We start from the raw sequence: 16,227 nt of genomic DNA on the forward strand, positions 1-16,227 counted from the left end.
AAAAGCTACTCCAACCAGCCCATTCAAAGAAGAACTCCTATACCTTCAATACAATAGTTGGGTATTCACTCCTATCCATTAGAGCAATACTTCTATATACATCAAAGCCTCACAAGTACCACAAAAGAGAGATCAAGCAAGAAAGAGGTACTCGTGTGTGTTTAACAATAGTGCCTTATGAGAATCCTTGAGAAGAAAGTGTGTGCTACCTCTTGTGTTCATTTGAGCATGAAATTTTGACTCTCATTCATTGTAAAGCTAGCAAGAGCCCCTTATCTTTGTGATTGACCTCGAGGAGACTTTCGTATTTTGTTGACAAAGAAGAAAAACACTCATCGGTCTTGGTGACCGTTGGAGAGAGGGAAAGGGTTGAAAGAGACTCATTCTTTGTGGACTCCTCAACGAGGATTAGGTTCTTGGAGAACCGAACCTCGGTAAAACAAATCACTCGTGCCTCTTGTGCTATTGTTTGTGATTTGTTTGTCTTCTCCCTCTCAAAGTTCTCTTGCGCTATTCCTTGTTGATATTTCTTTGTATTGCTTCAAGTTAAATTCTCATATTTAGAAGCAACTCCTTGCAAAGAAAGAACTTGTGTTGTTTCCCTTCTTAAATAAGTCCTCTTGCTTTATTCATCATATATATTAGTTCTGTTGCTTTGAGTTTATTTCGCATTCTTTGAAAGCAACACTTTTACAAGAATAGGACTTAGTTCAACACTTCGATTATTGTTTATCTTGATTATTGTTTATCTTGTTCTAACCGCTAATTAGGGGATCAAGTGTTGTTTAAACTTGTAAATTACAGGTTTCACCTATTCACATCTCCCTCTAGGGGACTACCAGTTTTACTTTAGATAAATCTGTAATTAAATAGTCGCTACTATTTGTTGAGAAAACCAATTTCGAATGCTTATTCATAGTTGCATTTGTCCTTTTTATTAAGTTGTGTACTTTTTAGTTCTTGCTTGTGTTATTTACTTTTGAGTGAGGCTAACAGATTAGTGATATAGTTGATAACTAAAGGAGTCACGGTGCTAAGGTCGCAGATTTCGAATCTTTCAATCTGAAGCTATATCGGTATGTCGCGTCCCACCAAAATAAAAGTTAAGATCAGAAACTATCCAGATTACAAAAGTGTGAGAAAAATCTACTCCCCCCACAAACGAGGGTGGACCTAGGTATGGTTGAGTGAGGGCATAGGCCCTCGCTCATTTCTTTGGTGTAATAATCGCTCATTTCTTTGGTGTAATAATTAGAGACTAGATTTTCACTATAAGGTCTCTTGCTTAGTTCAACTTAGATGTCCCTGCTCTGGTGTTTTGATGCTTGTCTTCACAAGTGTGCCCTCACTCTTATTTTGCTCTGAGTCCGCCACTGCTCACATATGGCTCCCTCCATATTCTCAATCCTGACACCATTAAAAAAAGAACTCCATTTATATTGCTACCACCCTGGACATCTCTTTGAAATTTTCAACCAAAACCCATGGCAGCAAGCCGTCACCCCGTTTAATTCTTTTCTTTTTAAGAAGGGAAGGTTCTAGTTGCCGTACATTCCGTACCCCCCGCCCCCAATGCAAGTCAAAGTCCGCTCGCTCTCATCCATTGGCCACGAACTCAAGAAGCTGGGCTATGGAGAGCGATCTGCGTTGGTGCTCTGGTAGCAGCAACAACGACTGGGACCTACACGCCGTGGTGCGCTTCGCAAGCTGCAGTGGTGGCAGCTGTGTCCCCTCGCCGCGGGCCTCGGACGAATCATTCTCCTGCCTGCCCCTGCCGCCGCCGCCACCACAGAAGGACGATGTGACGGACGCCACTACTGCGTTGTCGCAGCAGCTCCCGATCGGCCCTGCCATCGACGATTCCTGCCTGCAGCAGGCCTTCTTCGCCACGCCGCAGTCAAGAAACGAAGCGCCGGCGCCGCCCCTGCAGCCGCCGGCCAAGCTACGAATTGGCGGAGCGACACGATCAAAGAGAAAGTATGTATGAGCCGTACGGCCATCCGAATCACTAATTCACTATACTACTAGTATCTGGGAGCTAGCGACTCCAGTTCTTAGCTAGATAGGCAGGCATAGGAGCTAGGCTGCTGATCTCACGCGCTTCGCTTGTATTAATCGTAGAAAGAAGAGCAAGAAGGAGGTGAAGCGCGTGCCGGTGGTGGGCGCGTCTCCTGACCCCTGGGCGTGGCGCAAGTACGGGCAGAAGCCGATCAAGGGGTCGCCGTACCCGCGCGGCTACTACCGGTGCAGCACCGACAAGGACTGCAGGGCGCGGAAGCAGGTGGAGCGCTGCCGGACCGACCCCTCCACCGTTATCGTCAGCTACACTGGCGAGCACAGCCACCCAGTACCACTGCATCGCAACGCCCTCGCTGGCACCACGCGCAACAAGCCGCAGCCAGCGTCGTCCATCTGCAACTCCCCAGCAGAGCAGCCTCCAGCTGCGTCGCCAATAGGAGATGACTTAGGGGCGGCTCCGGCGGCCATCAACGTCGTCACTGACGAGAAGTGCCCTTTCTCTCAAGCCTAACGCCAATAGGAGATGCTGTTAGTCTTGACATATTGCGGCAGCAGGATGCACAATCATGATCGACTCTCGTCTCGTCATCAACGGAACTGTGATTTTTTTTTTAGTAGCGGCGTAGGTGTAGACGCTCGCGTAGTTAAGTGCGGATTAGCTAGTTTATGTTGAGTACTTGTATAATAATTATATAGTAATCAACCTAAAAACTATTGATTTTAGCTTTTTGTATTCTTAATTTAGTTGTCACTTAATCAAGAAGATCTTCTTGATAGCCCACGGCGGCTTCTCTAGAATTTGCACATCCATACAATTAAAGCGTCACAAACTATTTTATATTTTTATTAAATAAGTCCAAGTGCATTAGGATCGATGATATCCTATTACAAATTACGAGATCAAATCCACATGGATCAATCTAAAAGCAAGAAAAAACGAAGTCTATCAAAGCATAATAACAAAGATTGATGTCCAAACAAAGGCACCCTCCTTGAGCATATGGTACGTGTTGCTACTAGAAGCTGCCTGAGTGAGAATGGAGGCGGCAAGAGACGGGACGTTATCAAATTTTTATATGTAGCTAGGTTGGTCCAAATCGCTCTTTGATTTATATATTATTGGAAAAGAATACTAAATCGTGAGATTTTTTTTAAGGTGTTTGATTGAAATAATACTCCCTCCAATTTTTTTATATGAAGTTGTTTAGTTTAAACTTGAATTAGCCAGCGACATATATAAACGAACGGAGGTAGTACCATTTATTGACCGTGAGATTATTTATTTCTCATGTTTGCATGACTTAGATAAGAGCTAGTGAGCTACTTCCTCGTCATGTAATATATTCCCTCCGTTCTTTTTTTTCTTTATCACAATTTAGTTAAAAAATAAATTAGCGGACAAATATTCATCCAACTTTTTTTCATAAACCGGTTTATAGAAACTTGTTTTTTAAAAAACCAGTATGCTTCCAAACAGGTTCTAAGAATGCAAGGTGGGTTATCCGCTAACCCACAAATAGACTACTTTTTACAGATTTACATATAACATTCAGAAATTTAGGGCATATTTGAAAATACCTTGTATTTAATAAGTCCGTTTATAAAAATTGGAATGCTTCCAAACAGACCCCAAAAAACCAAGAAGTTGACTTTCACGGGCTAAAACCAGTTTTTGCCCATCAAATTACTCTCGGACCTATGCATGTGATCCCCTCGATGTCTACTCAGATCGATTTAAATGTTTAGTTATTATTTAAAATTTTTGAATTAAAAAATGAGTTCAATCTATATTTAAAATTGCCATAAAAATAAAGAAATAATTAAAATAATTACTTTTAAAATAAAGTAAGGGTAGACTTATCTTTGTGCATCAAAAAAACTAAAAACTTCACACGCACGACCAGTTTTTTCATAACCCAGTTTCTAGAACCTAGGATAAAAACCAGTGTCTTAGAAACCGTGGTGCTTCCGGTAATGCTTACCGTTACCCTATTTATGCATAACCCGCATTGCATCCCTTGTATGTGTTCGGAGAAGCAACTATTGCCATGTTTGAGATGTGAACGGCTGAAAATAAACCAACTACCAGATAAAGCCCACAATGGATACAGAATGTGACCCCACGTAGAGATTACCATAGTAAGGCTGTCTCCATCAACGTCCTCTATATTCGTCCTCTATATCCATTCTTTACAGTCTCCTCTAAAAGATTTCATCCTCTATATCTCCTTCCTCTCCAACAACGTCCTCTATACTCAAATATCTATATTAGAGACATTTTTTATTTTTATTTTTTTACATACATATTTGTCATACTCTCAAATGTATTGTATATATTTTAGTTTTGCTAAACCGGTTATCTAAAGTATTCAAATGGATAGAGGACCGTTTAGAGAAACTCTATACATAGAGAATCCAGCAGCGTCCTCTAAATTTAGAGAACCGTTTAAAGGACACTGCTGGAGAGCGTAGAGGACTATTTGATCTTCTATATTTAGAGTACAGAACCCTTTAGGGTACCTTGCTGGAGCTAGCCTAAGGCTAGCTCCAACAACGCACTGTAAAGCGTTCTGTACTCTAAATTTAGAGTTCAGAAGGGTCCTCTAGGCGCCCAGCAAGGAACTCTAAATGACACTCTAAATTATAGAGGACGCCGCACGCACCCTAGATGTGGAGACTTGGAGACGGTCGCTATCCGGGCGAGGGGTCGGGCTCCCGCGGGGGTGAAAAATCCGGGCGCGCTGTACTCCCATCGCTGGCGACTTCGATCCATCTCGGCGAGGGGGCCTCGCGGCGCTGCTCGTCGGCGGAGCCGGCCAAGCTGGGCTCCAAGAGGTCGTGCTCGAGTGGGTCCGGCGGCGGACCGCTCTCGGTGGTTGGAGGCAAGGAGGTGGCCCGCGACGAGACAAAGATCGAAGGCTCGGGTGCAACCGTTGGTGTTCGTCGCCGTCGAACCGCCATCGCGAAGAAGCTGAGAAGATCCACGGCGCCGACGAAGGAAGGTGCGGAGAAACGCAAGCGCATCTCGTCGCCGCCATCGTCATCGTCTTCCAGTAGGTCGGGTGCTCCAGATCCGAAGAGGAAAAGGTACACATTGCAGATCCATTGTGCTTTCTATGATTGTAGTAATTGTGAACGTTGCCTAGAGGGGGGGTGAATAGGCAAGTTAAAACTTTTTTCAACAAAAACTAGAAGCGAAGCGGGTAAAACTGAATTGATCTTGAAATTCACCCAGTTAACTTTGGAAATGAGATGTTCTAAATGATCCACAGGGTTCAAAGTAGTAGATCTAAGAAGGACACTTCTCAAAATCCACACACCAAAAAGATATAAACAAATCTTTCACGGAATGGTGAGAGAACGAAGAACACAAACAAACACAATGAGCAAGAACACAAGAGACACAAGATTTATCCCGAGGTTCGGTCACACCACCAAGGTGCCCTACTTCCTCGTTGAGGCGCCCACAAAGAGCCGGGTCTCTTTCAACCCTAATCCTCCCTTTGCCGACCACAAAGGTCAAGCCCACACAATAATCTTTGCTCAAACGAGCGGGTAATACAAACTTTCTTGTGGTCTTCCACAAAATTTGGAGACTCACAAGAGACACCTAGTCGTCTAGGAGCTAGAAGCTCCAAGAGTAATGAATCCACAAAGAACTCGATGTAGTACCAAAGCTCGAATGAAGAAGAGTAAGAGAGATTTGGAGATGAAGCACAAAAACCGCAGCTCTCAAACTCACTCAAAGATTTCTCTCCAAAGATTTGAAATGGGAGAGGCAAGAGGTGTGTGAGAGAGAGTGGGAGGTGTTTCTCAGGTTGGGAATGAAGTTTTGTGCGTGCTCTCTTGTGGGGAGAGAGGTAGGAGTGAGTATATATAGGTGGGGCTCCAAAACTAGCCGTTTTTGACTTTTCTGCCCAAAAACCGGTTGAACCGGTTTTCAAAAAGTTGCGCACAGCTTTTTGGCTGACACAGCAGACTGGCAGAAAAAAGTGAACAGTGCAAAAACCGGTTGAACCAGTTTTAAAACCGGTTGAACCGGTTTCCACCAGACAAAAACCGGTTGAGTGTCCGGTTGAGTGTCCGGCTGAACCAGTATTTTCAAAAAGGTGAACAGTGCAAAAACCGGTTGAACCTGTTTTAAAACCGGTTGAACCTGTTTTTTCCAAAGAGCAATTTTGGCCAAGATAGACTTTAAAAGGTTGTACTACATACTTTGACTAAGGATTAACAAGGGTAAAATGGAAGTTTTGGATCAAGAACTTTTGAGCTTTAGTACCAACACCAACCTTCTTTTTGGATCCCCCTTGATAGTACGACGATTCCTATACTCAAGTTAAATAAAATATAATTAAGTAAACTCCTTGAGTCATTGGTGTCTCAAGTGTGATTTCTCCATGGTGTTGCTTCATAAGGATCACAAACATCTTTGTCTCACCTTTTGAAGCAAACACAAATCGAGCCTGTGACTTGTGCCATTTCACCATATATGAGTTCAAATCATGGCTTCAAGACACCTTACTGATGCATCAACATGTTGTAACTCTTCATAGCTGATTAGTTCATCGACCTAGTGCAAGTACTCTCTTCTTCACCTTAGCCATGGTACCTCGGTCTACAAGCCGTCGCTTGGCCTTCACCTTCGCTTAGTTCCTTGAAGCCCTTTCCTTGCTATCTTCACCCTATCAAGCCATTCTTGAGTCACATCCTATTGAGCATCCATTGAGAGAATCATTTCTTCAATATTGTGAACCTTGCTTGAATGTCATTTAGATATAACTACTAAGATCAATCAAGCTCTAGTTTGATTCTCATATATTTATATATGGACTAATAGTAATATGGTCAAGCCAATTTACGATTCCTCATATCTTATTCACCTTGGCTTAACCAATCCTCTTAATCACTTCAACCTCTATTATGATCATATTTATGCATAGTGATTTCTCAGGACTTGTCCATATATTCAAACCAATATAGAGACCATATTATATCCATTTGCATTGTCTCACTGGTTATTTGACCTTGTGTTGAACCTTGTTCACTGATCATTATACACTATTCAAGTATGTTCATCATACTAAATTTCCTGTTCAACACTTAGCAAACTTGTTAGACCTTTAAATGTGTTGTTATCCAAATCATCAAAACTCACAAAAGGGATGAATGCACTTTCAATCTCCCCCTTTTTGGTGATTGATGACAACACATTTAAAGCTTACATAAGATTTGATAAATAAGATTTTGAATCCTATGATATAGTTTCCTCCCCCTAAATATGTGCATTTCAGAAAATACCAATTTTATACTCAAATGCCAAAACCACATATTTGGGTCAAAGAGTGAAGACAACTTATATCATACTATTCATAGGGTGCTTTGTGACATAAATAAACGTGATGCTCATGACATATTATGCACTCATCAATTTCCTTCATCTTATGTTTTACTTATGATTCAACCCCCTTTTGTCAATTATTTCTCCCCTTTTTAAAAGTCTTCTAACACTTAGTTACATAAGACTAAAGGTAAGCTTTAATGCAAAATTTCTCCCCCTTTGTCATAAATCTCCAAAAAGGATACAAAGAATATAAAGGGTAGAAATTATGACTAAGCTAGATGGGAACACACTATCATGAAAAGGGTCCTTAGATGGCACAAAGGTAATGGAGAAGTGACATGAAGTGATGTACCTTTGCATTTTACCTTTTCAATGGGGTGTTCCAAACTTGTGTTGGATTTAGAATTCATTTGCACGCTCTTGTTGGTATAGTTGTGACATAAGTCCAAGATATCAAATGAAGATTGTCATACTAAATCGAAGGTGAAACTTGATACCTAGAGTCTAGATGTCACCTAGCATTCTCTTATCACAACAAGAGGCAACATGAAAATTGCACAAGTATGGATTATGCAACTAGTGATCATGTATGAAAAATATCAATTGAAAAACACCAATTGATACAATTTGATAGATAAGCAGATCACTAATAGCATATTACACTAAGTTCTCCTCAAGTTTTAGTGCACACATATATATATGAATTCAATTGATACCTGTTGAAAGTACTTATTTGCAACTTAAAATACCATTGGCATACAAGGAGTATCAATTGAACATAATCATGCAACATAAGGAACATGTGCACTATTTAATCAATTAAGTTCTAGAAAAGAGAATCTATAAGCTATGCTACTTCAGATATTTGTAATCCAAAAAGATGTGATACATATTTACCAATTTTAGATGACGTTGGAGTAGCATATACAAGAGAAACTCATTCTCTTATGAAATGTATAGAAGATACATTTATTGGAGCAAAGAATTTTTTTGATACCCATCAAAATTTGCAGTGGAAGCGATTGTCTTTGCCCGAAGATTCCTTTCTAATTTGAGACTACACACATAATAGACTTGGAAATGAAGTTAGTCTCAAAGATTCAAATTATAGACCATTCTCCCTCTAAATGTGTGCATACAAGTGATGAATACTTGTTTAGCTTATGCACTTGGACTTGTGAGGCCAGGGGATTAAGTTCTACAATTTGAACCTTGGTACAAATAAAGTATGAAATATGAAATTGCACCAATTTAAGGAATTACTCATAATCAAAAGGTATACTAATAGACATGATATGCAATATTTTAAGCCAAGATTCAAGTGCAACCTTATGATGTGACTTAAGATATTGCATATACATGCATACACTAACTTGTAAGAGCCTAGATACACAAATGTAATACAATAGTTCATGGAGTGACACACCTTTGTTCCATGCCATATGGTCTTCATTATAATCATGAATTTCTATCTTAGCTTTTGATAGGCTTGACATTTCAAAGAGAAACTTATCCTCTTTAAACGATCAAGAGAAACTCATTCTCTTCAAAGAACTACACAAATTCACTAAAAGAAAATGTTAGTCTTTAAGGACACAAGATATAGAATGAGCTCCCCCTAAATGTATGCATCAAGTACTTGAATTACTTGTAACATGCACTTGATTCAATTAAGATTCTTAGAGGAGTTCATCATATATCTTGGTCAAAGCATAATATATTTGAAACAATTGAATTTATGCTAGAGAACACATATCGTTCCCCAATAGAACTAATCCATGGGGTGACATGTGGTAAATATTTGATCATTTCCTTGGAACCACTCATCCTCATTTGATGTTCTCCAAGGTGTGAGACTACAAAACATGAACTTGAAGAAATCATTAGCCTCACAAGATATAGGCTAAACTCTTCCTCAATTTGTGCATGCAAGAGTACACAAAGTACACTTATGCACATTAACAATACGAGGTTAAAGGAGATGTTTGCACTATATCTTGGTTTAACATAACATGCTTTACATAGATGATGAAAATTAAACCAATTAAAAGTTTAAGAACTAAAAGTATATCAATTGAAATCTTGGAGGGTAAAGCATGCTAATATGGACCTCAACCTCATAATGAAGGATATCATATAAATATGTCACTACATCTTCATTATTTGGTTGACAAAAAAAAATAACTCCCTTCTTGATTCACTGTGATCTCTTTTCTCTTTATGATTTTATCCAACCAAGTGATCTTGAACTTCATTCATTTTTTGTAGATTTTGAATCCATCTTGAAAGCTCTTGGAAGGACCTCGGTGTAACACTTAGAAAAGAGAGCATTAAAAACACAAGAGAGGGTTTCACAAATGAGAATCCTTATATGTGGATGGAGAATGAATCATCATTCTTGAAACCCAAAAGGATAGATTAAATTCCTTTAAATTAGTGCACACATATAGTTGATGTCAAAGTTATATGCACTATTGAACATTTTATATTGCAAGGAAATTAACCTATACTATGGTACATCCCACTAAGGATAGAATACTAAAACAACTGAAGGAGAGGAAGTTTTCATACCTTGGCCTCTTATCAACTTCATCTTACTTTAGTTGAATAGTATCCTTTAAGCTTGTGATTTATCCAATTTAAAACAAGCACCATCTCTTAACATAGATTTTCTATGGATAAACTCAACACAAGAGATGGCATTAGTAGTACAAGCACTAGTTTCTTATTTTGTAACCCTTTATATGTGGAAGGCAAGCGAGTTGCTAAAATAGAGAAACCTCATAATATGGACTAAATTTCCCTGAACCCTCATGCACAATATATTTTGAATGACATGGATAATATGCATGGTTATTCAATGAAGTCTAAAGGGATGACTTAATCCATATTATGGTGAGTGTCTAATATGGAAGAATAAAATCCAAATTAACTAGATAGAAAATACGTCACATAATTTTGGATTGTTGACCATATAATAATATTCATTCAACTTCTAATTAGACCTTTATTTCATAATCAACAACTGATGTATATCCTCAAGTGCTTCTTTTTCCTTAGTGGCTACACAAGTCACAAAAAGATAAGATTTGAAAATAATATGCACTTGAGATTCAGTTGTTACCACCCTAGCTACTATCTCCAAAGATGATTTATACATTCATTATCGAGCACCCAACTTGATCCATTGAAGGAGTGATCCTGCAAAACAAGTTTAAGCTTCATATCTTGGTACCCAATTTGAATTGGGTCCTTTGAGATTAGTAGTAAGAGCCTTGAGTACCCACACAATCCTTATTGTGGCCTTTTTCTTTGTGTAGGCACCCACATATACTTGACAACCATCTTACATGGTTTTAAGTCAATATTTAATCACATAGATAAAAACTAGAGTTAAGAATAGGAGCCTTTTCTCCTTTTATTAATACACCGTTGTGTTGCCTTCTTGATGATGAACCTACCTTGACTTCGGGTGCACCTCGCTTATCAAGGTTAGTCGCACAAGCATTCATATCATAAAGACAAGTTATGCATGGAATTTACAACTTAGTGATCCAATTCAATGTGAAGCATATGGATATCGATTGAAGTAGATTTCTAAAATATTAAAATATGGGTTTTCAAAATTTAGAGAGTATGGATCACTAATTGTACCTTTTACAGTTTAAAAATCATATCCATGTTAGTGCATATGTATGTGATGAATATCAACAAAAAGATTCTTATGCACTTTTAGAATTAACGATAAGGGAATTTTAAACTGCATCAAGAGCAGCTATTTAGAAAACAAAGATTACAATCCATATGAATGAGATACAAATTTACCATTTTGGATTGTCTTAGTATAGCTTACTCAAGTGAAACTTATTCTCTATGACACAAGATATATAATGTTCTCCCACTAGATATGTGCATCAAGTATTTGAATGACTTGCCACATGCACTTTCAATTCAGTTAAGAGTCTCATGAGGAGTATATTACATATCATGGTCAAGGCATGAAAAATTTGCAATGAATTAACTTATGCCTAAGAATACTTACCACCATATAGAATATACCATTTGTTATACCAATTTGACAGATCTTACTATCTGTGGTGGTGTCACCTTAGTATTCTTCTTTTCATCATTTGTGGAGACTTCCTTCTTTGTTATCTCTTTTCCTTTTAAAACTAGTCGATAAAACACTTTGAAAAGAGGTATTAGTAGTACAAGGAAGTATTTAATGAATGGTGATCTTTAGATATGAATGGCAAACAAATCATCATTTATGAGGCGTAAAGGCATAAATTAAATTCCTTTTAAGTTAATGCACATGGAGCAGTGAATTCACAATATGCGCTAATTTACAAATTTAAGCCAAAAGGAATTTAACCTTCATATTGACATTCCTTTCCATAGAATATATTATTACCAATTGAAAGAATGCCACTTGGAAGGAACTACTATTGATCAACTACCAATTGAAGCAATTTGTTCCATACCTTTGCCTTGAGCATTCCTAATCTTTCTTTTAGGTGAAGATTAACCTTTAAAGCTTGTGATTTTACCAATTAAAAGAGCACAATCTCTACTTATGAATTTCCATGAAATATCTTAAAAGAGATTGTATTAGTAACACAAGCAATAGTTTCCTATTTAGCAACCTCTAGTATATGAATGACAAGAAGGTTACTAAAACAAGGAAACCTCATGATATGAACTAAATTACCCTTACAAGCATCATGCATAACATCAATTGTAAAAAAGATGAAAGTAGCATGATTATTTAATTAAGTTTATGTGGCAAGTTTAATTCATAGCATGATGAGTGATTAATGGAGAAGACTCAAAACCAATTTAAACAAGAATGAATACATCACATAGTATTGGTTCGATCTTCTTTGAATGTTGAATGGCACACTCCATTTGGGAAACACATTCTCATGTTGTGAGACTACATAAACACTTGTATAGAAACATTAGTCTCACAACTCTAGTCATATAGAGAATTCCCTTTTGGTAAGTGCTTTAAGAACTTGAATTTCTTACTTAGCACTCTATTCATTTAAGAACATGTGATAATATTCTTTATGTCTAGGTCATGGCAATAATATGATGATTAACTTGAAATATGCCACACGATACATACAATCAATTTAAAGCATGTAGATTGTCACAACATAAAAATATAAACTTGCAATCTACCATATAATTAGATCATTTCCAAAGAAAGGTAAAATCTTTTAAGTTCATTTTCAAGTGCTTCATTTTCCTATGTGGCTACAAAAGACACAAAGGAATATACCAATTAAAAGCAATGTGCACTTAAGAATTAATTGTTACCATCCTTTGGATATCACTTGGTTGTAGGCCTTTTGCTTGATTCCCACAAAGGTTAATCCTTATTCCCTACAACACAAGTTCTTGCTAGAGATGAATATGAAGTTAGTGATATAACAACTCAATTCATCTTTGGGTCAATCTTAAAGGATAGACAATGTAAGATTGATAGCTTGAGATAAGAATTGAGTTGAACCGCTCAAGCACCCCAAAGCTTCATTTCATCTCTAGGTACCTGCAAAACTTATTAAGTACATTTTGGTACCCATTTTTGAATGGGTCCACCAAGGTTAGCTAATAAGTACTTAGGCACCCAAATGGCCTTTGTGCTAGTTTTAGGTGAACTAATTTCCTTTCTAGCACAAGTGTCATTTTTGGGTCTCCTAAGCGAGTATGAATGAATTGACATGGTAGGCTTAGGATACTTACTCATGGGACAATCCTTGCAAAGGTGCCCCTTTCTTCGGCAAGTGTAGAAAATATGATTTTTAATTTTGCAAGACTCCTTCTTGCCTTGCTTCTTGTTTGCTACATGGTTAGTGAGCCTCTTTCTTTCCAAATTTAAGCCACTATCTTTTATGTAGGGACATGACTTAATCTCATGTTCCTTCTCATGACATTGATAACACTTTCTAGTGCATCTTCTCTTATTTGAAAGAGTGGCTTGTTTGTTACCTTGTTTGGAGCTTGTGGAGGCGTGGTTGAGGCATTTGTCATGAGCTTTGTCTTTCTTCTCTTGATGTTTGCTCATGCCTTTCTTGGAAAGCTTGATATTCTTTTGAAGGGGTTTTGTGCATGCTACGGTTGTCCCCTTCTTAAGCTTTTTCACCATATTATCACGGTTATCTTGAGAAGGTTGAGCATGACATTTTCCCTTCAATTGAGTCAAGCTCCCTTTTAGCCTCTCATTTTCTTCCTTGAGCTCATTGTTTTCTTTTGCATAGGAAACATTACTTGTTCCTGAAAATTCTAGCTCAATGGAAGATTGGCTTTCTTGAGAGCAACATTTGTTAGCACATGATAATATAGTTTCTATATGAGTACATGTGCATATGTGAGGTTGGTAGGATTTCAAATTAGTTAACACAACCTCATGAGCCATTTCTAACATGATATGTGAATCCAAAAATTTATTATGAGAGCACACAAGCTTATCATGTTTTTCTTGCAAAGCTAGATTTTCAATATTTAGCTTTTCTACCGTGTTCTTGAGCATAGCATTTTTATTTTCTAATTGAGCAATATATGATGAATGATTAATAGCTTTAATTTGCTCAATTGAAATGTCTTCATACCTTTGGACCAAATCATCATGAGAGCACTTTAGCTTCTCATTCTCTTTGGTCAACTTCTCCAAGTCTTTGATTTTTTCGATGAGGATATCTTCTTGCTTATGAAGCATTTCCTTTTGTTCTTCCGCTCTTTTCATGAGTTTGAGCAAGCTCATCCGGTTCTTCTTGCTTAGTTGAGCGAAGAATTTTTGAAGATCTTCCTCATCTTCACTATCACTTTCTTGCTCCTCCTCATCCTCACTTTCGCTTTCACTGTCACTCCCATTAGCAATAAAGCACATATGAGAAGTGGATTTGAAAGACGAACCTTGTGAAGAGGTGGATTCGTCGTTTGGTCTCCATCGATTATTTTCTTCTTCAATTTTGTTCTTTGCCTCATCTTCCTTCATTTTGAGGAACATCCTTTCGGCGATTCTCATGGCAAGATCTATTGCCCTAGGATCAACATCTGCAACAAAAGATGAAGTCGAGGCAACCTCAACTTTTTCAAGCTTAGAAGCACTTTCGTTTCTTAGTCCCCCCGACATGATCTTTCCTCACGCGGTTAAGCGTTAGAACGAGGATTAGGCTCTGATACCAATTGAAAGTTGCCTAGAGGGGGGGTGAATAGGCAAGTTAAAACTTTTTTCAACAAAAACTAGAAGCGAAGCGGGTAAAACTGAATTGATCTTGAAATTCACCCAGTTAACTTTGGAAATGAGATGTTCTAAATGATCCACAGGGTTCAAAGTAGTAGATCTAAGAAGGACACTTCTCAAAATCCACACACCAAAAAGATATAAACAAATCTTTCACGGAATGGTGAGAGAACGAAGAACACAAACAAACACAATGAGCAAGAACACAAGAGACACAAGATTTATCCCGAGGTTCGGTCACACCACCAAGGTGCCCTACTTCCTCGTTGAGGTACCCACAAAGAGCTGGGTCTCTTTCAACCCTAATCCTCCCTTTGCCGACCACAAAGGTCAAGCCCACACAATAATCTTTGCTCAAACGAGCGGGTAATACAAACTTTCTTGTGGTCTTCCACAAAATTTGGAGACTCACAAGAGACACCTAGTCGTCTAGGAGCTAGAAGCTCCAAGAGTAATGAATCCACAAAGAACTCGATGTAGTACCAAAGCTCGAATGAAGAAGAGTAAGAGAGATTTGGAGATGAAGCACAAAAACCGCAGCTCTCAAACTCACTCAAAGATTTCTCTCCAAAGATTTGAAATGGGAGAGGCAAGAGGTGTGTGAGAGAGAGTGGGAGGTGTTTCTCAGGTTGGGAATGAAGTTTTGTGCGTGCTCTCTTGTGGGGAGAGAGGTAGGAGTGAGTATATATAGGTGGGGCTCCAAAACTAGCCGTTTTTGACTTTTCTGCCCAAAAACCGGTTGAACCGGTTTTCAAAAAGTTGCGCACAGCTTTTTGGCTGACACAGCAGACTGGCAGAAAAAAGTGAACAGTGCAAAAACCGGTTGAACCAGTTTTAAAACCGGTTGAACTGGTTTCCACCAGACAAAAACCGGTTGAGTGTCCGGTTGAGTGTCCGGCTGAACCAGTATTTTCAAAAAGGTGAACAGTGCAAAAACCGGTTGAACCTGTTTTAAAACCGGTTGAACCTGTTTTTTCCAAAGAGCAATTTTGGCCAAGATAGACTTTAAAAGGTTGTACTACATACTTTCACTAAGGATTAACAAGGGTAAAATGGAAGTTTTGGATCAAGAACTTTTGAGCTTTAGTACCAACACCAACCTTCTTTTTGGATCCCCCTTGATAGTACAACGATTCATATACTCAAGTTAAATAAAATATAATTAAGTGTGATTTTGCACTTGTTCCACTTGCTTTATGTTGTGTTGGCATAAATCACCAAAAAGGGGGAGATTGAAAGGGAAATGTGCCCTTGGGCCATTTCTAAGTATTTTGGTGATTGAGTGCAAACACAAGGGCCTAAATGTGAATTTATGTACATGATTTTCACCTTGTTCATCCATGTACATAAATTCACATTTAGGCCCTTGTGTTTGCACTCAATCACCAAAATACTTAGAAATGGCCCAAGGGCACATTTCCCTTTCAATCTCCCCCTTTTTGGTGATTTATGCCAACACAACATAAAGCAAGTGGAACAAGTGCAAAATCACTTCAAATAAAAACTCAAATTGGTTTTGATTCAATTTTGGCATATATGGATCATCCTTTGCCACCACTTGGTTTGTTTTTGCAAATCAAACTCAAATCTCTATCTATAAGTCAAACACACATAT

General features: G+C 38.4%; 1 protein-coding gene across 1 annotated transcript; it reads left to right on the forward strand.

Annotated features, from left to right (window-relative positions):
* Positions 1 to 1,541: 1,541 nt before the first annotated feature.
* Positions 1,542 to 2,742, forward strand: LOC103629904 (probable WRKY transcription factor 27). Its single transcript, XM_008650997.2, has 2 exons — positions 1,542 to 1,977; positions 2,122 to 2,742. The coding sequence occupies exons 1-2, from the start codon at positions 1,631 to 1,633 to the stop codon at positions 2,528 to 2,530; spliced, it is 756 nt and encodes a 251-aa protein (XP_008649219.1). The 5' UTR covers positions 1,542 to 1,630; the 3' UTR covers positions 2,531 to 2,742.
* Positions 2,743 to 16,227: the final 13,485 nt, after the last annotated feature.

The sequence above is a fragment of the Zea mays genome, chromosome 6, assembly GCF_902167145.1.
Source record: "Zea mays cultivar B73 chromosome 6, Zm-B73-REFERENCE-NAM-5.0, whole genome shotgun sequence".
In the NCBI taxonomy this organism is placed as follows: domain Eukaryota; kingdom Viridiplantae; phylum Streptophyta; class Magnoliopsida; order Poales; family Poaceae; genus Zea; species Zea mays.

Coding starts and splice junctions, on each gene's coding strand:
- LOC103629904 (XM_008650997.2), top strand. CDS start 1,631: ATGGAGAGCGATCTGCGTTGGTGCTCTGGTAGCAGCAACAACGACTGG. Junction 1,978..2,121: donor GCGACACGATCAAAGAGAAA/GTATGTATGAGC, acceptor TATTAATCGTAG/AAAGAAGAGCAAGAAGGAGG.